The sequence below is a fragment of the Physeter macrocephalus genome, chromosome 18 (genome assembly GCF_002837175.3).
Source record: "Physeter macrocephalus isolate SW-GA chromosome 18, ASM283717v5, whole genome shotgun sequence".
NCBI classification, from domain to species: domain Eukaryota; kingdom Metazoa; phylum Chordata; class Mammalia; order Artiodactyla; family Physeteridae; genus Physeter; species Physeter macrocephalus.
The window spans coordinates 70,830,217-70,855,250 of NC_041231.1; the positions used below are offsets into that span (position 1 = coordinate 70,830,217).

At 45.6% G+C, this 25,034-nt stretch overlaps 1 protein-coding gene across 4 annotated transcripts in view; it reads left to right on the forward strand.

Annotated features, from left to right (window-relative positions):
• MAPK14 (mitogen-activated protein kinase 14) overlaps positions 1-11,339 on the forward strand; it is a 77,971-nt gene extending 66,632 nt beyond the window's left edge. For 2 of the 4 annotated variants that reach the window (XM_024121763.1, XM_024121762.3), the window contains exons 10-12: positions 2,278-2,356; positions 7,526-7,699; positions 8,506-11,339. In XM_024121763.1, coding sequence (XP_023977531.1) covers positions 2,278-2,356; positions 7,526-7,699; positions 8,506-8,573 — 321 coding nt within the window. In that variant the 3' untranslated portion in view covers positions 8,574-11,339. Of the gene's footprint in view, positions 1-2,277; positions 2,357-7,525; positions 7,700-7,891; positions 7,974-8,505 lie in introns of those variants that run through there. The other 2 variants (XR_002891461.2, XM_024121766.2) reach the window with 2 other exon arrangements.
• Positions 11,340-25,034: the final 13,695 nt, after the last annotated feature.

Sequence of the window (25,034 nt, forward strand, 5' to 3'; positions counted from 1 at the left end):
AGGCTTGTACTTAGAAAATCATGTTACTTTTATATTTGAGTTTTATGAATTTAGCGCTCAAGAGGAAGTTCGTGTTTTCCTAGGATTCTGTGCCTGCAGTCAGGGTATGCTACCATCTAATGATTTTCAGCTGGAGGTGTATTAACTGAAGGCCATTAACATCCTTTCCTATTCATCCATTTTCTTAATGACCAAAAGAAGAGTCTTCATTTAAAAAGAAAAAACAAACAAACCTATAAAATGTCTAATGCTAGTAAGTACTATATTTAAAAGAAGATATGCAAATAATATAAAATAAATTTGAACACTTAGATAGGGTTAGGTGCCTTTTTTACCAATGCTTAACTACTTAATCTAACTCTGGTTTCATCATCAGAGATGATTGGGGCACTTCTTTCTAAGGTGCCCTTAATCTTTTTGGGAATCAGGTTGGCAACACAGCTTTATTCAGGTAGTCTTTTTATTTATCTTATTATAGGGAAGATTGTTCTCTGCATGAGACAGGTCTCTTAACTCTGTTTTCCCTTCATTCTTTTATCTACATGCTCAAGTAGGAAGGGATAACAGGCATGTTGATAATTCAATTCCTAGAGCTTTCTTTTCAAATCAGAAAGATTCTCAGCTGCTTTTCAAAGTGGGCCTCTCCTGCTTGCTCTGCATACAATGACTAAGAATGTGAAGTTATTAAGAGGTACAAACTACTATGTATAAAATAAGCTACAAGGATAGGTTATACAGCACAGGAAATACAGCCAATATTTTATAAATAACTCTAAATGGAATATAATCTATAAAAATTTGAATCACTGTTATATACCTGAAACTAATATAATATTGTATTATATGTATTAATATTATAGATATAATTTATATATATATATAAATTTTAAAAAGGTGAAGTTGCCCTAGCAGCTAGAACTTTTTCTAACCTTGTATATGTGTGTATATATGTACATACATAACTATACATGCATACCTTTAAAGAAGTTTTACCTCAGCTACTCAGATGGACTGATAGTGGGATTTATTCTTTGAAACAGGGAAGGTCATAAACTTACTTTAATACCTAATATCTGAAGCACACATTTATGAGTTACATTTGTGTTTATATGATTATTCTCAAGACCAGTGTTTGGTTTTGCCTTGATTAGAGCTGTCAGTCCTTGAAAGTATTTAGCACCTTAAGTTCCTTAGAATGAAGTCCAGAAATTGTCAGGCTTTCCTTTCTAAAGGCAACAGTGATAGCAGCTAATGTTTATTTGAGCTCTCCCTCTGAACCAAGTACCGCACTAAGGAGGTACTGCTTTGTTATCGCTAGTCCTCACTCCAGCCCTGTGAGGTAGGCACTGTTATTAACCCTGTTTTATAGATGAAGAACTCAACACTTAAAGAGAATAAGTAATTTACCCAAAGTGGTAAAGTCAAGATTCAAACTCAGGCCTGTCCCACCCCAAGGATCAAACTTATAAAACCTATATTGGTATATAAATTTTGTGTGTGTCAAAATTTTAGTTGGAAGCTCTCATGAGTTTTATCTTGCTTGAGTATCACAATAACCATATGGTATAGGCAAGCCAAATACTAATATCTAATAGTAATACTAATATTTTACAGATGAGGTAATTGATATGCTAGTTAAGACTTGCCCAAGAAGATGTATCTTACAGGTGGTAGGGGAAGGGTTTCTGCCTAGGCTGTGTAACTTATCCAGTATTCTTTATTACTCTTATTAAATTGGTTTAGTATTTTTAAAATGTGTTTGAACCTCTTAGAATTATATATATAACGCTTACGCTTACTTTCTTGTCACCATGAATATTTTGTTAGCAAGGCTTAATACTGATATCCTTTTCATATACTAAGAGTACCTGCTGAGATCAGCACCATCAAAAGACAGTTGATCCTAGACTTTCTTTGGAAATACCAATCCCTGCAGCTTTTTTAGGAAGGCAGTCTCAGAAAGGTCTACTTCTTAGGTATCTTTTTAAACTTCTGATCCTGTGACCCAGAATGCTAATGAAAGGGAACTTAATTGGTTCACATTTTTGTTCGCTTGAAATTTAACTGTGAGAGATAGCAGGAGTAAATAAAGGTGCTGATGGTAAATAAGGAGGTTAGGATGGCAGTAAGAGAGAAGTATTTAAAGAATGTCAGTGACATTCATAAACATTGAAGCTAGCAGACCCTGTCAGTTAACACTCGTTCTTTGACACGACCCAGACTCTTTGAGAGCAGCAATACTGAACAAAGCCATTTTGAAAACCCTCTGTTTTACAGGCAAGAAACTACATTCAGTCTTTGACCCAGATGCCAAAGATGAACTTTGCAAATGTATTTATTGGTGCCAATCCCTTGGGTAAGTTGACCATATCCTCATCTAATGGATTCAATATCAATATATTCAATATTGGTTATGACATAAGTTAGGGATTTGAAGAAGAGTTTTTCCTTTTGACTAAATATCGTACCATTAATTAAATCTTGGAAGGAGGTAAATAATGCCATTTATTATCCGTGTTTGTATTGTCAGGTTTTTTTGTTTTTCAGTCTCATGACATGCTTATATATTTATATGATCACAGAATTTGATGGGGGAAATAGGCTGGGACAGTGAAGAAAGGAGAGAAAGTAATGGGAACGCTAGGAGAACAGGTTGAGGGATACAGGAAGAAAGAGGAACAGAGAAAAGCCTGTGAGTCGTTCACCACTGCTGTTGGGGTTTTTTAAATAAATTTATTTATGTATTTATTTATTTAATTTATTTTGGCTGCGTTGGGTCTTCGTTGCTGCACGCGGGCTTTCTCTAGTTGCAGCGAGCAGGGGCTGCTCTTCGTTGCAGAGTGCAGGCTTCTCATTGCGGTGGCCTCTCTTGTTGTGGAGCATGAGTTCTAGGCCCGCGGGCTTCAGTAGTTGCGGCATGCAGCCTCAGTAGTTGTGGCGCATGGGCTCAGTAGTTGTGGTGCACGGGCTTAGTTGCTCCGCGGCATGTGGGATCTTCCCGGACCAGGGCTCGAACCCATGTCCCCTGCGTTAGCAGGCGGATTCTTAACCACTGCGCCACCAGGGAAGCCCACTGCTGTTGTCTTGCGGTGTCCCTCACTGAGGGAGAAAACAACCGAAGCACAGATGGTGGTTAGTAGACCCACCCAGGCGCTCCCTGCAGTGTGCCCTGCTCTACCTACAGGTCCCATCATCCTCAGCTACTTTTCCCTCCCTCTCTTCTTCTTTTGCCCTTAGAGACTTAACCATTCTCTCTTGGCGAAGCTAATTTGCCACCCCAGACTTTAAGGAATGGCTCCATATTCCTTCCTGCCACCATCACTTCCAGGATCTTTGACAAAGGGACGTACCAGTGGCAGCTGCAGGATGTGTACTGCCTTGGCTAAAAAAAAAAGAGTTGCTTTGTTCCTTAATACCGGGGGCTGATGTGTACTTTTTTTGGTCCCCAAAAGTGTTATTGCCTGAGGCTCTAATTCCCTGACTCTAGGAGAAGACAGGGCACAGTGCTATTTAATGACAGACACAGAAAACTCAGACCAGGACCTCCCTATGACAGGAGGGGAGCAATGCTGTGATAATAGTACAATCAATCTTCTTACTTTTCTGAAGATTGTATCTTAGTAGTATGTTTTTTGGTTGTTGTTGTTGTTTTTAATTTTTATTTATTTATTTATTTTTGGCTGTGTTGGGTCTTCATTGCTGCATGCGTGCTTTCTCTAGTTGCGGCGAGTGGGGGCTACTTTTTGTCGTGGTGCATGGGCTTCTCATTGTGGTGGCTTCTCTTGTTGCAGAGCACGGGCTTGCGGCGAGTGGGGGCTACTTTTTGTCGTGGAGCATGGGCTTCTCATTGTGGTGGCTTCTCTTGTTGCAGAGCACGGGCTCTAGGTGCGCAGGCTTCAGTAGTTGCAGCTCGCGGGCTCTAGAGCACAGGCTCAGTAGTTGTGGCGCATGGGCTTAGTTGTTCCGCGGCATGTGGGATCTTCCTGGGCCAGGGCTCGAACCCGTGTCCCCTGCATTGGCAGGCGGATTCTTCTTAACCACTGCGCCACCAGGGAAGTCCCTTAGTAGTATGTTTTTAAATCTCAGTTTTGGTCATCCCTCTGCTTAAGGGTCCCAGCAGCCGGGCTTCAGGTTTAGTTTTAGCCTTCTGAGAGCTGACGCCCATGACAGCCTCTTTAGGAGTTGGAGTGAAGGCTAAGTGGCTTTACTTTTTTAAGTACTTCATCCACAGTGATTGTTTGAGAGCAGTTTAGTGTTACTGTGATAATTCTTACAATAGCAGAGATGCTCACACTCTTTGAAGTGTTAGGCAGCTATAGATGTGTCCATGTTGGCCTTGGAGACGGAGAGTATGTCAGATCTCAGCTGGATCACTCTCACATCTAAGAATAAATCCACAAACTCATCAGGGGTAAACAGAACTCTGCCGGGGTTGGCTTGGGTTTGCATCTGCCCTGGTATGCTGATTGGCTTTGTATGATTTGTTTATACTGTGTTATCTAGTTCAAGGGTCTGTGAGAAGCTCTCTTTGAGTCATAAGTACTGTAGGATGTTGGGAAATTATGTTGTATGCTGGTCGCTTCCCTGTCTGTCATTCTGTTAAGAGTTTTTTCATCATATCAGCTCACGTTTGAGACATGGCAATGCTTACTGTTTGACTTCCTGATGGCTGACTCAAAGAGATTTGTTAATTCATTTTTCCGAGGAAGGGGGAATATGTGTGTGTCCCAGCAGCTTATTTGGGTCACATCTATCCTGATAGGTGTCCCCCTTCTCTGGAATCATATGACATTTAAGCATTCAAAAGAACTGGATACCACTTAGTACTGCAGGCTGCTAGTGAGTTGAAGGAGGCTTTGAGCCATGTGCTGCTCAGCACTGCAGTTCTCAAAATTTAAACAGACCTATCAGTCCACTGCCCAGTGATGTCATATAAAGAGTCTCTTCTTGGGCTTCCCTGGTGGCGCAGTGGTTGCGCGTCCGTCTGCCGATGCAGGGGAACCGGGTTCGCGCCCCGGTCCGGGAGGATCCCACATGCCGCGGAGCGGCTGGGCCCGTGAGCCGTGGCCGCTGAGCCTGTGCGTCCGGAGCCTGTGCTCCGCAACGGGAGAGGCCACAACAGAGGGAGGCCCGCGTACCACAAAAAAAAAAAAAAAAAAAAAAAAAGTCTCTTCTTGCAGGCAGAACATGGTGTTACTGTCCAGGAACTTGTGCCCAGCATACCAGCATATTAACCGAGAAGGAATATACCAACAGTGTAAATATTGACAGCTCTATTTTGTCCATTACTGACTTCATGTTTCACCATTATCCTCAAAACATGAAGTAAAACTTAAATTGCCCTTTGATGGAGTGTGTATATTTGTATCTGTCAAGATCTTCGAGGAATCTTTTTCTTAACCTTGATCTTATTTTTTATCAAGGTATTGGTTATAAGGACATGGTTCTTTTTACCCTGGGGGTGGCAAAGACTCATCATATGACCCAAACAACACCTGATAAGGTTATTCTTTCTAAGTAGAGAAGAACATATATCTAGGCAATGTTCCCAATGCTTTAAAGTGTAAACTTATGAACTTGACACATAAATATTCACTTTGTTCCTGTATTCCTCTGAAACCCACATTTCTCCTTTGGATTACTCTGGAATTGAGGCTGCAGGACAGGGGTCTTTTACATCCTCCAGCGTATGCAGCATGGATCTCTTCAGGAAACAGTCCTCCCCTTCACTACCCATCCCTGCCCCCTTCCACATTTAAGGAGACATCGATAATTTGCAAAGCCTCAAATGCCTTTGTTACACCAAAGTGATAACTGTCGAAATGTCACTATTTGTCCTCCCAAGTGCCACCATTCTGAAACTCAAAACATCCTCATTTGTAAGAATTAGAAAACAAACAAACAAACAAAAAACCCACTGTTTTGTGATCCCCTAATGAAATAGTTGCTGGGAAGGAAAAATCAATGGATGCTGAAAGCTGTTAAGTGAAAGAAACTGATATTTACCTGGTGTGTCCCACAGGGTACTTTCTTGGGGCAAAAAAGAAACATCTTAACCCAGTGATCAAATTCAGCATCATTATTAATGGGACAAATGGCTTTAATGTACCATTAAGTACATAGCATCACCTATGAAATATTCTTTCCAAAAATATTTATAACCCAATTCTTACCAAATTTTCAGATCTAATAGGTTCAGGAAATACAAGCAATAGAGGAAAACAAGGGTGTAAGTACATGATAGCACAAGACAACTGGGGGTGGGTATTTTCAGGTCGAAGTTAGGAAAAAATAGGGGTTAGAAGTGGGGGGACTATTTCGAGACTAAGGAAACTCAATCTAATGCATTGCATGGCCCTTAATTGGATCCTGGTTTGAACAAACTAGGTATAAAAAACAACTTTAGGGTAATTGAAATTTTAACAGGTACTGGATTTTAGATGATATTTGGGAATTATATATTTGTCATATGTAATAACAGTTTTATGATTGTGTAGGAAGCTATCTGTATGCTGAAATATTTAGATGTAAAGTTTCACATCTGTAATTTTATTTTAAAATGGTTCAGCAAAAAATATAATGTATATATAGATAAAGAAATACAGAAGGGTTAATTGTTGGTGGTGGGCATATGACTATTCACTGTCCTATTATTTTGTATACTGAAATTGCTCATAATGATTTTATCCAAATACCACGTCTCATCCACACACCCATAAAAAATCCTCAATTTGTTCATTAGATCCATTAGATGAATATTCACTTGCCTTATGTTAGTAAATAAACAGAAGGGACAAAACAGTAAGAAACCGGCCCTACTTACCTCTTGTAGATTACTTTAGTTATGGGCTTTCATTCTGACATTTTGACCATAGTGGTAGCAGTTTGACACTGACATTCCACAAAAGCTTGTTCAAACACAATCTGTTTCTTTTTAAAATTCTTCTTTAGTAATATATTCTTCTCTAGTTTTTGGGGGGTTTTGTTTGTTTGTTTGTTTATTTATTTATTTATGGCTGCACTGGGTCTTCATTGCTGCGCGCGGGCTTTCTCTAGTTGCAGCGCGTGGGCTTCTCATTGCGGTGACTTCTCTTGTTGCGGAGAATGGGTTCTAGGCACGCAGGCTTCAGTAGTTGTGGCTCGAGGGCTCTAGAGCACAGGCTCAGTAGTTTTGGCACACGGGCTTAGTTGCTCCGTGGCATGTGGGATCTTCCTGGACCAGGGCTCGAACCCGTGTCCCCTGCAGTGGCAGGTGGATTCTTAACCACTGCGCCACCAGGGAAGTCCCAGTAATATATTCTTAAAAAATACAAAATCCACCCGCCATCCATACACGCATGCAAGCATGCACACCCATGTATATGTTTAAAGGAGGAAAGGAGTAATATATCCTAGATCAGATACTTTGGAGAATTCTTTGTTTGGGTATGAAGGGTCAAAACTTTGTGTTTGCTTAATAAGGCATAAATTTTTGGTAACGTGTTAAAAACTCTTCTTTTTTCCTTCCAATCTGTGGTACTCATAGCTGTCGACTTGCTGGAGAAGATGCTTGTATTGGACTCAGATAAGAGAATTACAGCAGCCCAAGCCCTTGCACATGCCTACTTTGCCCAGTACCATGATCCTGATGATGAACCGGTGGCTGATCCTTACGATCAGTCTTTTGAAAGCAGGGACCTCCTTATAGATGAATGGAAAAGTAAGTCATAGCAGGATGAACATCTAGCTTGAGAACTTAGATTTAAAAATCTATCCTAGGTGAACCACTATCCAAAAGCTGTGTGGGGGGGTGGTGGAATTTTTTCTGGTTATATCCAACTCGTTAAAACTTGTAATGAGGGTCTCTAATGCAGAATGAGTATGTTCCTCTGATGGAAACTGTCTGTTGTAGATGACGACACTGTGGACCTTTGAGATGCTTCTGTCTGGTCTGATTTTGTGCACAGCCCCTCACGTCTGCATAGAGCTTTGAGGTTCTCAGAATTTCTGCATTTATACCATCTCTCCGAGCTAAGTAGGGAATAGGGAATTTTTACAATTGATAGAATTGGGGCGAAGAGAGTTTATATCATATCTCTTACCTTAAACATAGTTAGGGATGCAGCCAGAAATGGAACCCAGGTCTCCCATGCCCAATCTCATATTCTCTCCGTAAAACACAAATTCAGAACTCGAGTTAAATCCCAAAAGCCAGGATTATCTGTTGCTGTAGCGTGTGGGATTGCTTTGCTAGTCTTGAGCATCTTCTCCAGAGCTTTAAAGAGGAGGCACTAGATGATGAAAGAAACAAGAAAAATGGTTCTTTTATATGTATCCTTGAACTTCTGTGTAATCACACGTTCCATTAGGATATTACACACAAGCAATGAGGCAATTATTTGAAGTAGCCCATCGAACCAGCAGCCTGAACAGGGAGGAAGGATCTTGAGCTTAGAAGTTAGGGTGCTTGCCAGCAAAGTGAATAGTCTAAACTCTCACATCGTACTTTTCCTTCCCAATTTCTAGGCCTGACCTACGATGAAGTCATCAGCTTTGTGCCACCGCCCCTTGACCAAGAAGAGATGGAGTCTTGAGTATCTGGTTTCTGTTCCGTTGATCCCACTTCACTGTGAGGGGAAGGCCTTTTCATGGGAACTCTCCAAATATCATTCAAGTGCCTCTTGTTGCAAAGATTTCCTCCATGGTGGAAGGGGTGTGTGTGTGTGTTGTGTGTCTGACTTTGTGGAGGGTAAGAGATTATCAGCAAACTATCACAGTGACTTTACGTGGAGTGACAGATGCTCTGTGGCAGCCTCTGCTTGCTCTTGTTCATGAGAGTCAGCTAGGCGGGCTAGAGCTGCCATCTTGTAGGGTTTGTTAAATGCAAAGTGAAAAATATTAAACATCCCAGACCCCAGTCACGCTTTTGCCATTTTGGCCTCTCCTGTGGCCTCACCTTGACGGTGGAGGTTAGACATGACCACATCCCACAGTGGCATAGAGAGAAGGCTCACACCTTCTGGCTGCTTCACACCTGGAGCTGTCCCTCAGCGATGCATCAGCCAAAAAGGACCAACTGGCTTCTGTGCACTAGTCTGTGATTAACTTGCTTAATGTGATTCTCAGAACTCAACAGCTGTACCTGAAAGTATAAATATGTCTGTGCCTTAAAAGGAGAGAAGAAAGTGTAGTTGGTTAGGAGAGTGCAGCGGATGAAGTTCTGAGCCAGGCAAGTAGTCAGGTTGTTGGACGGCCACTTGTGAACCCGAAGTGGCCAGGGAGCCTTCGGAGGCACCATGTGTGAGCATGCGTATATGTGCTTCTCTCTCTTCCTCCCTCATGCCCACACCCCCACCCAGGTGTCGTTGCCATTTCTCTGCGTACCCACCACCTTCATTGCAGAGGTTTCTTAACTACTGGCCCCAGTAGTCAGAAGCTGGTTCTTGCTCTCAGTGTACTTCCTGCGTGCTCTTTATTCCTAGCAGAGTGATGGTGTGTTTTGCACGTCTTGCTATTTGAGCATGCACGGTTGCTCGTCCTGTTCTCTTCGGGAGGCCCTGGTGCCAGGCAAGTTTGCCAGCGAAGACCTTGTGGGTAGTTCAGAATCCACGTCACCTCAGCTGATGCCATGGGCAAGTGATGTCATCCTCTCTTCAGCCCCCAGTGCTATTTTGTGTTGAACACAAGTGATACTCCAGGTGCTTTTGATGTGAAAACTATGAAGAAATGGAACAGATGGATGTATAGCATTTCCATTCTTGCCATCTGGTTTTCAACAGACTATTTTTGGGGAGCTGTCAACCAGGAAAGATCAGGGCTTGTCCCAGGAATATCTCAGACTTTGGAGAACAAGTCATTCTCTTCACTCCCAATAACCAATGCTAAGAAATGCTGAAAATCAAAGTGAAAAATAAAAGCTCATGAGGCCAGAAACTCCTTTTGCTATCTTTGTCTAAATATGGTTATTTTTTTTTTTTTTTAAGTAATGAGGTGTCTTTTCCATCCTTCTTTGGAAAAGGGTCTTCTTGGCAGCTTAACATTGACTTCTTGGTCTTGGTTTGTGGAGAAATAAATTTTGTTTCAGAATTTTCTATATTGCAGGAATCCATTGAGAATATGATTCCTTTTGATGGGGAGAAAGGGCAAATTATTTTAATATTTTGTATTTTCAACTTTATAAAGATGAAATATCCTCAGGGGTGGAGAAGAGTTTTTTTCATAATTTTCTGAATTTCAGGCATCTTGTGCTACATAAGGGCCCATATATTTAAACCTTTTGTGAAAGAAGAAAGCGTAGAGCCACTTCCAGTGTTGGCTGTGTGACAGAATCTTGTATTGGGGCCAAGGTGTTTCCATTTCTCTGTCACAGTGCAGTGATACCTGCACTCCAGAGGGACAGGGTAGGACCCCCAAGTGAACTGGAGCCAGAAGGAAGGAGGCAGCTGATGGTGATCACACCTCACCCGGGAGTCACCCGGGATTCGCCCCCTCTTTAAAGGAAAATGAACGCAGAGGCCTCATCTCCTTTATATGCAGTTCAAATCCTCGTGATCCACAGCAGGATGAATTTTATCTGCCATGTTTTGTTGTAAATGCTAGTGTGATTTCCTACAGAAATACTGCTCTGAATATTTTTTTCATAAAGGTCTTTGCACATGAGACCATATACGTGTTAAGAGGCTGAATGCGCCAGGAGCCTGGACTCAGCTGGAGCCTGTGGAAGAGCTCCTTGGTTACTGAGCATAATGCTCCTATCTCTTGATTTCTCTGAACAGAAAACGAAAGAGAAAATGAGGGAAAATTCTATTTTATTTGTACTCATGAACTTGGCTGTATTCAGTTATGCCATATAGGATGTCATACAATACCACTGGTTAAAATAAAGCCTATTTTTCAAATTTAGTGAGTTTCTCAAATTTATTATATTTTTCTCTTGTTTTTATTTAATACACAATATAGCATTATATCGATTGTCTTTCAACTGTGGCCTGGCATATGTTTCTCACAGATATTAATATTACTCCTAAAATTTGGAAAACATTTATAGAGCTCCTTGCTTGTACATTTTATGGTTAAGCAGGTCAGAGTCTTTGATGTGGATGGCCAAAGCAAAGAGCAAATAAACAAGGTATAACACTACAGGCTACACTTGGGTGTCAGAGTGGCCTAGGACAGGGGTCAGCATACTATGGCCCAGGGACCAAATCCAGTCTACCACCTGTTTGTGTAGCCCACTAAAAGTGGTTTTTACCTTTTTAAATGCTTGAAGTCAAAAGAAGAACAGTATTTTTTTAGCATGTGAAAAATAATGTAAAACTCAAATTTCAGTGCCCATAAATAAAAGTTGTATCAGAACACAACCACATGTTGTTTATGTATTGTCTGTGACTGCTTTTGTGCTACAACAGAGTTGAACAGTTAGGACAGAGACCGTATGGCCTACAAAGTCTAAACTATTTACTCTCTGCCCCTTTACAGAAAAAGTTTGCCAACCCCTGGCCTAGGATTTCAGATTCCTCATCTGAAACATGAAGTTTGTTTAAATATGCTTGAGTTCTTTTCAGCTTTGACATTCCAAGACTATCTGTAGAAAGTTATGCTTTTATTTTAAAATTGTAGGGAGAAGGTTGTATGTGTACATTGTTTATTAGACTTTTGAGCAAATGTATTTGATGACTCTTGTCATATGGCCCTTCACAACAATATTCTTCAAAACTACCTGATTGCATCACAAGATTAAAGAGTCACGAGGGTCTCAGCTGTTCTCAGGGCCTGTGTTGGTGTGCTTCCTTCCTCAGTGGCCCCGGAATGCTGACTGACAGGGGTCCCGGGGTGGGTTGTGAGGCCCAGCCTGTGAGGATGTTGAGAGTGTGCAGCTGGGGGTTTTGTCCTGTGCTGTCTGGTCCTTGGCTGGTAGCTGGGAATGATGGCAGGGATAGAAGGCAAACCAAGCACAGGCTCTTGTCTTCATTCTGTCCTCAGTGACTTCTTAAGGAGGTAAGAGAAAAGAGACCCAGTTGTGACATGTGATACATCAGCCCCTGTAAGGATCAGACAATGGTAGGAAATATTTTGCCTTCCCATACCAGAATCAGCACTGTGACACAACCTTCCTCCCAGGCTGCTGAGAGCAAAGGGCCTGTTTAGCTCAGGGGGAGGGTTGACACCAGAAAAAGCTCACCTAAAAGTGAAACCACTTAAAACGGGGACCAGAATTTCATTGTATATGGTGGGGATTCAGGGAGAGACGAAGTCTAATGGGTACTTTCATCATGAAAACTGAATGAAATTATAAAAGATTGTAATTTTAAAAATATTCTTATAACAAAGAAAGAATCAAGTGTTTGTTTTTCGAGTGAAACCATGTTTAGTATCCTACAATATTCTTTCCATCTGATTTTTACAGCATAATCATAGAGGGAATTTTTTCAAATATATTTGAGATCTGGGACTTCCCTGGCGGTCTAGTGGTTAAAAGTCCGAGCTCCCACTGTAGGGGGGCACAGGTTCGATCACTGGTCAGGGAACTAAGATCCCACATGCCACTCGGTGGCCAAAAAAATTGCGATCTTCCTGTTTTCCTATGGACCTCAATCTCTTGATATTCACATTGTCCTTTTTAATAAGTGATCACCTTGGTGATCACCTTGTCACCTCTCCCTTTACTGTCATCCTCTCAGTCTGCCAATCCACATTTTTCAGTGGCTTTGCTTGAGATTTGAGCAGTTTTCTAGCATTATGTATCAAGTTCATCAAATCCACTCCTTTGCAAGATTTGCAATTATTACAATTAATCTGCATTATATTTGTGTCATTTGTCATATTGCTTACAATATAATCAATTAGAGACTAAGAATACTAGAATGGGTAGGCTAGGCACTTGGTGCCTTATCTCGTGCAGCACATGCTGGGCCTCACCCAGGTCCCAGCCCCCCTCCCCTGCTTCCTTATCATCTGGTATAGAAACGCACCTCCAACCCTCCGGAGAGAAGCGCACCTCCACCCTCCGGAGAGAAGCGGGCCAACGAAGGGCTGCAGCAGCTACCTTCTTCCCTCCCTCAGCCTCTCTTCAGCTCCTCTCTCCATAGCTTCACGTCACTTCCTTTCATTCTCTGTGGCACTGCTCTAAATGCACACTGCTTCCTCTGTCTCCTGGTCTTTGTGCGTAATATCCCCTCTGCCTAGGACCCCCCGCCTTCTCCTGCCTCACTCCTCTGGGCCAACTTTCCCTATCACGCCCTCTAAATCTTCCCTGAGCATCCCCAAGCTTGGATTAGTTGTGGCTTCTGTGTGCTTTTTTTTTTTTTTGGTACTCATATGCATTGATCAGTGGTGGCACTTGTCACATTGCTTTGTCATTGCCTGGTGTCTGTATCACTTGCTCAAGAGAAAAAATATGAAGCTTAAGGACACAGACTCTGGAACCAGTCTGCCTGAGTTCAAATCCCAGCCTCTCTATCTCCTAGTGGTATAATCTTGGGCAGATTATTTTTTCTCTGAACTTACCTCACAGGTTCACAATCCTCATTGTGAGGATTAAATGAGTCAAGATATGTAAAGCCCTTGGCATACAGTAAGTGCTCAATAAAAGTTAGCTCAGGGCTGTATGTCCTTGAGGGCACAAACTCTTGTGCACTACAGTGTCCCCATCACCTAGCATGGTACCTGACACGCAGTAGGCATCTCATCTTTATTGGCTGAGTCAGTGAATAACTATATCATCTTTTAATCACTTGCAAATCATCTTGTCCTGTTTCCTGTTTTTACAATTGACAGTCTGCAGTAGCAAAGACCATCTAAAGAAAGAAACCAAATATGTAAAGATTATCTGCCCTAAGAAACCTTGCCGTGTGCAAGTTCCCAGTTTAAGAAGCGACAAGTGTTAGAATTAGTTTGATTCTCTTGGCTCCATCTTGCCGTGTAATTCAAGTTGGATGCACAGCAATTTAATGAATTGGAACAAGAATCAAAAGATTATTGAAGATGGCTAAGGGCCATGATCTAGATAATTTGTTTCCCCATCCATCTGCCACTTTAAAGTGAAAATATCAGGGGAAAAGAAGGGGAACTGGAAGTCATTAGGGTACCTTGCACCCTCATTCAGCCATTCCACAAAGAGCTATTGGGTAACTTCGATGTGTCAGGCACTGAGAACATGGGGAAAAAAATAAAGGTTAGATTCCTGCCCTCCTGGAGCTGACGTTCCAATGGGGGAAGAGTCGTAAACAATGACTGTACCATTTCCCTGGCACCACAGAACAGAAGCTCTGGGCGTCTTTTGCTGGTGGCCATTTCTGGGCCAGATGCACCTTTAATTTCACCTCCATGGCACTCAGCAGACAGGGAGTGGGATTTTCTCGTGGGAGTCCTGGGCCTGTGTGTCCTCCTGGGTGTTACCTTGACCTGACCAGCTGGCTCCACTTGCAGGGCAGCCGACGCAGCTGTCTGTTGCCGGTCGTGAGGTGTGACGTCATTGTCTGTGCCAGTGCACGAAGGCCCGTTTCAGCCCCTCCATGGCTCAGGTGTGACCCAACTCGAACCCACAGCTCTGCCTGGTGACAGAGGCATTGCCTATCTGATAATAGCTGCTGACAAAGTGCTTATGGTAGGGAGTATCCCCAACTGGAAGCTGTTCTCTCCCCCGACAAGTCCCACCCTGCTCCGCAGCCCACCCAGGCTCTCCCCAGCCTCCATGGGAGTCAGGTAGCCACTCCACGTGTTTCTGTAACTTGCACCAAGCTGACTAGTGTCAAAGCACCCACCACTGTACTTTTTCTAACTACATATTCTTTCACGACACACGTAAAACATGTTTATTGCTGAAAATTTCTGAATGTAGCTAGGTTAACATTACCCCACTACCCAGAAATAATAGCTGTTGGCAGGCTGGTGTAACTCCTAAAAAATTTCCTAAATCTGTAAAAATATATAACTTTTATAAACACAGATGCATATAATTCAGTCATCTGCGTCAATAAATGGTGTTGAAACAACTGGACACCTCCTTTCCTCCCTTTAGCTACAATCACTTGCAGGCCAATCAACGATTTAAATGGAGAAGGGCGTTTGAAGCATGTCACAAAGCCCAGAAGCCACAAGGGAAAGGCTAGTGATTTTGACTCCACAAAAATTGTAAAACTTTCATACACTGGAAGCAGTTTGGCAGGATTTAGTAAAAGTGGAAGCTACACATCCCTATGACCCTGTGTTCTACTTCTAGGTAATTATTCTAGAAAAACTTTCCCATATGGGCTCAAGGAAATTAGTATGGGGACTTTTCACTCAGCATTATCTGTCATAGCAGAGAAAAAAAAAAAAAAAGCCTGGAACAAACTTCAAAGTCCATCAATAGGAGAATAGGAAAGGGAATTCCCTAGTGGTCCAGTGGTTTGGACTCTGTGCTTCCACTGCAGGGGGCATGGGTTCGATTCCTGGTTGGGGAACCAAGATCCTGCAAGCCCCACGGCACGGCCAAAAAACAGAATAGAAAAATAAATTGTGGTGCATTCGTGTGACGAAATAGTACACAGCAGTGAGAACAAATGAACTAGCATGACTTTGCTTTCTGCTCTCCCCTGCTACCCGACCCCACCCCAGATTTCGTCTGTGTCCCAGGGACAATTGGCAATGTCTGGAGACATTTCTGTTTGTCACAGCTGGGGAGTGGAGGGTGAGCTACTGGCATCTAGTGGGCAGAGAGGCCAGGGATGCTGCTCTGATGCACAGGGCAGCCCCTCACCCCCACCACACAAAGAATTATTGGGCCCCAAATGTAAATGTCACTGGTGCCAAGACTGAGAAGTCTAAGCTAGATTAAATCAACATGGGTGGATCTCGCCAACAATCTTGAGTGAAAAAGGAAATTGCAGAATTATCTAGCTTGATATTTTTATAGATACATGCATATATAGCACAAGTAAAAAGCACATATGGGAATAATATGCACCAACTTCCCAAATCTGGAACAATCCATCCAGGCATTTTTTTTTTTCTTTATTCTTTTCTCACGATGCTGGAAACGTCTCTTTATTGATATAGAAGATAAACAGTACAGTGATAGTGTGTGCCCCCTTGCCTACTTTATGTAGACTAAATCCGTCCATTAACGGAATTATCAGGAGAAATGAGGTGCACATTTTCACCATTTTGATAGCAAACTGCCAACCAGTTCTAACAGCTGGTACCAATTTACGCTCCTACCTGCAGGTGACAGTGTGTTGTCATTTCCTTGTTTGCTCTGCCTCCCTAGGGTATGAGCTTCCTGAGGACAGGATACATGACGTCCATCCACGTCTCCTCCATGTCTTGATAGGTGCTCAGCAAAATTTGGTGGAATGGATTAAGGCTTTACAACACATTGCTGAGTATGTACAGAGAACAGAGAAAACTAAAACACTCATGCCCTCAAGAAACTTACAGTTTCGTTTTGTTTGAAAGTTAACTGACAGTTCAGGTCTAGGCCTGCTGAGCCATGATCCTACAGGAGTCAGAGGAGGGAGAGCGCCCGTGGGCAGGAGCAGCCTGGCAAAGCCAGCCCCAGGAGGTGCTACTGAGCCAGGTGTTGAGGCATGAGGGTCCGCCCCATCTCTGGCAAAGCAGAGAAATGGCATTCCAGGCGGGCAACAGCTCAAGCCAAGGTGTGGTGACAGAGGTGAGTAAGGCATGTTTGTGAGATACTTAGAATAGAGGTCGTTCGTGCACAGATGCCATGGAGGATCTGATTAGCAAGGCAGGGCCCAGATGGGGGCAATCCTTGTCCAACAGGCTAGGAAGTTTAAACTTTATCCCGAAGGCAATTGGGAACTAACAGGGTGGGGAGTGACGAGCAGGCAATGCTGCTCTAACCAGGAAGATTAGTCACAGCTGGTTCGCCTGTCACACCTGCTCAGCCTGGCTCTCAGGCCGCCCAACTGGTGCACCCTCTCCAAGTGACAAGAGCTGGAGCCCCAGCCCCCTGCATGTTAGGAAGGGTGGCCCCAGGGAAGTGTGAGGGAGGGGAGGCCTGACAGGGCCTGTGAGGCAAGGCCAGGGGGACCTGCTGGTGGTTTGTACCTGAGGAGTCCCTTACTCAACCCTGTTGCCACACCTTTGCTTGGGCTGACAGGGGTGCACTGGAGCTGCTCGTGGTGGTTCTTGGGGGCTGATTTTATGTACCTCTTCTCAATTCTGTGTTCACTGATGTCAGGTTGGTAGCGTGAACTTGGCCATGGTGGGGCTATTTATACCACAGAGATCGACAAACACTAGGCATCCCCCAGAGCTGGCTGTCCCACATACCACTGGCTGTTTCCTTCTGGAAGTCACGGGGGTTCAGTTATTAGATTTGAAGAACGGCAGGAAAGGAGTTTGTTTTTGTTTTTGTTTTGCCACACTGCACAGCAGGGGGGATCTTACCGACCAGGGATCGAACCTGTGCCCCCTGCAGTGGAAGCGCGGAGTCCTAACCACTGGACCTCCAGGGAACTCCCAGGAGATTCTTGTTTAGGGAAGCCACATGGAGCCTTTAGGAAAATGAGTGTCTGCCAAATAATGGAGGCACCATCAGGAGAATAAATTCAGATTCCACACAGGTAAAGGCTGGCCCTTCACAGGCACCATCCAGTGCAGCTGAGCATAGTGGTTACCAGCACTGACTCTGCAGCGAGACTCCTGGGCTTGAATCCTGGCTCTGCTATTTATTTACTAGCTGTGTGACCTTGAGCAAGTCACTTCACCTCTCTGTGCCTCATGTTTGTCGTATGTAAAATGAAGGGTATTATTAACCCATTTCATAGGCTTCTTCAGAGAAATGAGTTACACGTACATAAGCTCTTTGAACGGTTTTTGGCAAGTAATTAGTGCTCTGTCAATATTTGTTAGATACATAAAATAGAAAACTAAGTATTCAGAGAGGCAGTGTGACTTACTTAAGGTCACACAGCAAGTTAGAGGCAGAGTTGGAATCATCCCTACTAGTCTTGTCTGGATTTCTTTGACCCTGACAAGTGTTGTGGGATGATCCATGTGTCCCAGCGTTGGATGTTTACATAGAAAGGGTGGAGCAGGCAGACCCAGTGGCCTCTGCCCTGGAAGAGCAGGCTGTTGAGGTGTCCTCCGGGTACACAGACTCCTCTTCCCGGGGCAGGTCACACAGGAGCCCAGGTAGCACAGCAACCCTATTACCAAAGTTCGTCTGTAAGGTCATTCAAGCCAGGACTGCCCCCCAGGCATGAAGGTGAGTTCGGCCAACCTATCAGTTGCAAACAAATAAGACAGAGATGTATGGTAATAACAGTAGCTCCTGTTTATAAAGCCCCTACTACTTACCTGCCATTCAGTCAGTCAATGTATGCCAGGCATAGCTCTAGGAACTTGGGATTCAGCAACAAACAAAATAGACAAAATGCCTACCCTCATAGGCCTGACACATAGAAGGGTATATATAAAATAAATAAAGGCTTGAAGGAAACTGAGGCCGGGAAAGGCAGGTGGGGCATGGCTTGTGATGGGTCAGGGAGGACTCTCAGAGGAGGTGACATATGGCAGTCCTGAAGGATGGAAGGGAGCACCACGCACAAGGCCTGCAACCTTGCAATCCACAGTCTCATTAAATCCTCCTTGCCAGGTGGGTGTAGCTCTCCCATTGTACTGATGAGGAAGCTCAGAGACATGCACTCACCTGCTCAAGGTCACACAGCTCTACGTGTTGGCATGAGATTCAAACCCAGCTCTGCTTCCCAGTCCTCGGCTACTCTCCACTGGCTCAGAAGAGTACCAGACCACCCAAGAGCGTGGATGTCACAAAGCCTGGGGGTGCGTGGTGGGGAGCAGCTGGGGTCATCGGGTCGGCAGGGTATGTACAGGGGTCCTGGGGTGAGCAGGTCTGCGGTTCACTCGGGAACACCTCTTTGAAGAGATGAGTTTAGAGCCAAACTTTAAAGACCAGGAAGGAAGGGCAATTCCAAAGGGTGGAGGGTCTGTCTTATCTAGAACCTCAGTGGGAGCAGTGAGGGCCGTAGACAGGGAGAGGCCCGCTTTGGAATCAAGTTTGGTGCAAATTCCTGGGGAGAAAAGAGGTCCCCAAGTTTGGGTTGTGCACCCTGGTTTTTAATCAAGAGCTTTTTACCACCACACAGAGGTCCAGCCTTGCACACACAGCATAACATGCATGGGCCTTGCCTCAGGAAACAAGGAGAGAACAGTGAAAGCCAAATTTCCAGGACAGAAGATGCCCAACTGACAGACACCACACCCCAGACACCTCACAGTAGACGGATGCCAAGCACCTTCCCCTACTGTTGTTCCCTCAGGTCTACCATTTGGGTCCTCAAACCACATCCCCTCACTGCCTCTTGTACCCACAAGAGACACAAAAATCTTTGGTTCATTCCTTCACTAAGTCTTTACTGAGAACCTACTGTGGGCCAGCATGGTGCTGGGGGCTCAGCAGTGACCAAGACACTGTCCTTGCCCTCATGCAGCCATTTTTCCATTTGTGGAGATGGACACCTCACAGAGGACAATGCAGAGTAATTAAAAGTGTGGTGGGGCTTCCCTGGTGGCGCAGTGGTTGAGAGTCCGCCTGCCAATGCAGGGGACACAGGTTCGTGCCCTGGTCCGGGAAGATCCCACATGCTGCGGAGTGTCTAGGCCCGTGAGCCATGGCCGCTGGGCCTGTGCGTCCGGAGCCTGTGCTCCGCAACGGGAGAGGCCACAGCAGTGAGAGGCCCGTGTACCGCAAAAAAAAAAAAAAAAAAAAAAAAAAAAAGTGTGGTGAATGCTACAAAGGACAATGCAGAGATCAGAGGGAGCGGAGGCCTCGACATTGCTGGAATATTCCACCAGACGGACCCCAGGCCACGTCTTCACAGGACTGGGTCAAGGACAGGAGAGCCCGTCCAGTAGGCTGGGTGAAGGGAGGTGGCTCTTGGGTGGAGGAGAGGGGGCGTGAAGGACAGCGTGGTGTAGGGTGTGAAGAGGGGAGGTGCGCTTTCTGGGTCCCAAGAAGGCTGTGCGGGGAGCTGCCACTCCAGCAGAGCTGTCCCTACCCCCATCCTCCACCAGGGGGTGCTAGCGCTGAGGCAGGGAGAGAGGACCAGGTCAAGGCAAGGGGTGGGGAGGCTGAGAGAACAGCTCTGCAATGGAGGGGTGCCTGTGAGCAGGGCATGGCTGATGTTCTGTTCTTGGGATGGATGTTCTGTTCTGGCCCTGAGTTCCCTAGAAGGGGAAGAGGCACTGCGGGAAGATGGCCCAGTAAGCCAGAGGCCAGTAAGCTGCCCCCAGGTGTGCTGAGCTGGAGGGTTTACCAGAGTCTTTTGGAGTGGGGAGGGGGAGGGGCACCGGAGGAATGAGGCTGGAGGGCAGGTCCGATGTGGGAACAGAGAGGAAACGTTCGGAAGGCAGGCACCTGCTCCTCCCCCAGAGATCCGCCTGGCTCACTCCCTTGCTCATTCAGGTGCTGCTCCAATGTCACCTCCTCCTACAGACCTCCTCTGCCTCTCCCACTCCTCCCACATCTAAAAACAGTACTCACAGTCCTTCTTTATATCCTTACCTGGCAGTATTTTCTTCACAGCACTTACTGTTACCTGGCGTTACATTTGACTGAGCCATATAAAATTGTCAAATATCAGCAAGGTCACATGGTTCAACCCAATACTGTATATTTGTTCACTGGTCTTTCATCTGCCTCCCCCACCAGAATGTCAGGTCCACCCGGTAGGGATTATTATCTGTTGCATTTCTTTTTTTTTTTTTTTTGGCCATGCTGTGTGGCACGTGGAATCTTAGTTCCCCGCCCAGGGATCGAACTTGGGCCCCCTTCAGTGGAAGCGCAGAGCCCTAACCACTGGACCGCCGGGGAAGTCCTATCTGTTGCATTTCTGCTACATCCTCAGCACCCAGATCCGTCCCTGGCACACAGTAAATGTTGAATGAATGGGTGTATGAATCCTTGGGCTGGGTATTTGGCCAAAACCTTGATAAAGGAGTTGGACGTGAGTTGGAGCTGACTAGGGAGCTGCTTCTGCAGCTGGGACTGAACAGCAAAAGGTCAGAGCAGCCGGGTACCTGGGCCAGGGAGGCAAAGCTGGACAGCACTGGGGAAGGAGCATCTGGCGAGCACCTACGATGTGCCAGGCACTGAATTAGACACTTCTGTCGTCTCTTTTAGTCCTCATGACGGCCCCATGAGGTGGGTATTGTTACTTACTCCCATTACACAGATGAGGAAACTAAGGTTTAGCGAGGCTAACCAATTTGTCTGAGGCTCACTAACTAACTTAACAAGCCACAGAGTAGCCCCCACGTGCAGGGGGCCTTCCCTCTGCATCTCCCCACCTCCTTGCAATTTTGATTGTTTCGTGGAGTTTCAAAAGCCCCTAAGGAGCATGGGACCCTCGCAGATTTGGGGCCAGAGCTCTCAGGCTGCCTTGCTGTTTCATGCTTGTAAGACCCCAGGCAGGTCATAATTTCTCTTTTTGTAGAGGTTTCATGGCCAATCATGGTGAGAATTTGAGTAGCTGGCCTTGCTCTTTGGGACCGCAAGGACCGTAGTTTTGGAGGAGCTGCCATATTTCTGAGTCAAGATGCAGTCTGGGAGGCCAGGATGGGCACCCAAACTCGTAATCATGTGGGGCTTTTGTCTCAGTTTCTAAGAAGTCAGTCTGCAACCCTAAAACCATGTCCCTGCCCTCCAGAGGCTCACAGGCTCGCTAGGAAGACAGCACTACAAGAACAGGCATTTCTCAGGCACTTGCTGGGTGCCAGGCGGCCTGGCTGGTGGTTAAGCGTATAGACTCTGGAGCAGGACACCAGGTTTGAAGACCACGTCCACCACCTTCTTGGTCATGCGTGGCTTTGGGTAAATAACTTAACGTCTCTGGGCCTCAGTTTCTCCATCTGTACTAAGGAAATAATGGTATCTTGATACCTGGGAGCTGCCCAGTCCCATCAGCCAGGCCCTGGCATTGCTCGGAGCTGGCCGAGCACAGCTCATCTTGATGTGCTCCTGTTGAATGCAGACAAGGCCATCTGTGACCACAACGGATCAAGACAAAAGCAGGACACTCTGTAATCATGTCTGAACACAGAGAAAACACGAGTATTGTCCAAACCACAAACATGACCAAACACCCTCATCTAGCTACCCTGAGTGAAGGCTGCTGCTTTACCAGTTACGGCTCTCTCCTCATCCTAGTTGGCCGTCCTTCCAGATAAGATTTCTTAAGACACCTAATCACAGAATCACCTCCACTTCCTGATGGCACCTCATCTGGAACAAAGTCCGGCTTCCTTATACCCTCTACCAAATTACCTAACGCAAGCCCAAACCTTACAATAAGTCCTTTCCAACACCCTCTTACTGAGACACACACACACCCCCGCCCCCGGTTCCCACATGCATGTTCTCCCCTCAATGCAGTGAGTGACAAACCCAGCTTGTTCACCCACAGGTGTGTTTCTGGGGATCTTTGGCTAGACGCATTGACAGTCTCTACCTCATTGGGTTGTTGTTTTACTGCACTTGGAATGAAACATTCCCAGGACCCTTTAAATATACTTATCATGTTTTAATATCATTTCCATTTTACAAGGAGGACACTGAAACTCAGAGAGGGGAAGGAACTTTGCTCAGGGTCACATAGCTGGTAGTGCAGAGGCAGGATGGAAACACAGGTCTCCATTCCAAAGTTGGTTTCCTCACCCCCTGCCTCGACGTTGACAGGGCAAAAACCGACCACACTGGGCCAGTGTCTGGGAGGAGGAGAGCAGAGGGGCCTTGGAGCTCAAAGAGAAGAGAGCCCCGGTACTGTGGGAGGGGGCACCCAGGAGGTCCTCAGTGACCCCTCCTCTTCCTCTCCCATTCGTGACTTCCCACACAAGACCGCCCAAGGCCATCTTTCCAAGGCTGCCTGGCTGCTGAGTAAACACAGGTCCAGCAGAGGCCCGAGGTGGGGGTCAGTGTCAGCAGAGTCTGAGGCCTGAGTCACTTCCTGACCATTGCTTAAGACGAATTCAGAGCCACAACCTGAGTGACCAGCTCGTGCTCTTGCAGGATTGTACCCACTTGGGCAATGAGCACTTCCCTGGTATTCCTCACCTTTCTGGGCTCACCTCTGCCACACTCAGGTTTTCGAGACACACAGCACAGAGGCTCAAGGCCCATCCTTACCCTGGAGAACTGGATCCTCAATCCAGAAGGAAACCTGAGTCTCCCGGACAACTCTCTCTTGCCTGTGTCCAGCCCTAGACTCTGCCTTCCAGGATCCTGCCCCAACTTCAGAATCAGAGTGCCTTCCACTGGAACCACCAACCCCCAAGACCCAAAACTCCTGCAGCCCTCCCAGGCTCATAGCCCCTCACCTTCTCCTCCTATAGTGTCTCAGGTCTGGAGTAGGGGGTGGGGCAGGGGGGAGGGTGGGAAGTATGTCAGATTTCTAGGGCAGGATGTATGAGGGAGACATGGTTTGATCAGTAGACATGTCCTTATGATGGGTGAGGCAGATGATTTGAAACACAGGCCATCTCCTTTAAGAAGCAATGCCTCTCAACCCAGAGACAATGCATAGCCTTGGAGTCTCAAACCAGATGGTCTTAGCTTCTTCAACCCAGCTCTGTCCCTTAACCAGCTGTGTGACCTTGGGCAAGTTACTTAACCTTTCTGTACCTCAGGTTCCTCATCTCTAAAATGAGGATAATACTACAACTGACTCATAGGCCTCTAACCGGGATTAAGGGAGGTGTGTGTGTAAAACACTTAGAATAATGATTGGTACGTGGCAAACACAAGGGTTCATTAAAAAAATATTTTTTCTCTTTTAATGGACTGACTCTTCCATTCATTCTCCATATAGTTTTACACATCCTACTGTGTGCCAGATATGCGTAAGACAGATTCCCCGTCTGCAATGCCTGTTGGGCATTTCTGTGGGATCCCTGCGTCTCCCTCCCCCAAACCCCCAATGGTCTGGGCTGTGCCCGATGCTGCAGGACTGTGTGGGAGGGGCTGTGGCATAGGGTTTGGGTTCAGAAGACTCTCTAGGGAGGACCCCCAGCTTTCTGCAGGCCACGAGCAAGTTCCTTTCCTTCTTCTCTACTGTTGACAAAGTGAAGAAAGTGGTCCCCCCACCCCTTCCACAATCCCCTTCCCAGGCCAGGTATCTGGACCCCTTGTAGCCATTCTCCGCCCCTGACCCTGTTCCTGGGCGTTCTCGGTAATTTAATTTGAGCACAGAATCTTCTCCAGGATGCACAAGCCACCAGACACAGGTGGCAGAAGGCCTTGGCTTGTCATTGCCCTCATGAGGCATTAGGAAACCAGCAAAAACTACATTCAAAACTGGAAATTTGAACCTAGACTGGATAGTTGTTATTACAGGATTACTGTTATTAATTTTAGGTGTAAAAATGATACTGTAGTTGTGTTTTTAAAATAATCCTTATCTTTTAGAGATACAAAAAATATTTATGGATGAAATGATATGATGCTTGGTTTTGCTTCAAAATGATGGGGGAGGAAGTATGCAGAGGAAACAGAATTGACTAGGAGTTGATGTAGTTGTTGAAGCTGTGGGATTGGGGCCATGCAGGGTCACTAGAACCTCCCTATCAAAGTGTGGTCCAGAGATCTTCGGAGCCTAGGAGCTAGTTAGAAATGCAGAATCTTGACTCCACCCCAGATCTACTCAATCAGAATCTGTATTTAATAAAATATAATTCCCAGGGGATTCGTGTGCACATTCAAATGTGAGGAGCTAGTCTGTCTACTTTCGTATATGTTTGAAACTTTCCATAATCAAAAGATGTGGGGTTTTGTTTTGCTTTGTTTTTTCCCAAAATTGTCTTCAGAATCTCCAGGGAGATCTTCCTAGAGAGTCCCGCGCTGGAGGAATCTGAGAGGCTCTATCTTCCTGCCCTCCGCCATCCGTGGGAGCCCCTCGGGTCTATCGGGCCCCCAGCCCCACCCCAGCACACGACGGGAAGCACCCCTTCCCTGCAGGGCGGCTCACCTGCCGCTTCTAGCTGGTCTGTGGTCCGGGCGCCAAACACCGGGGCTGGCGGAAATCGGGCTCCCC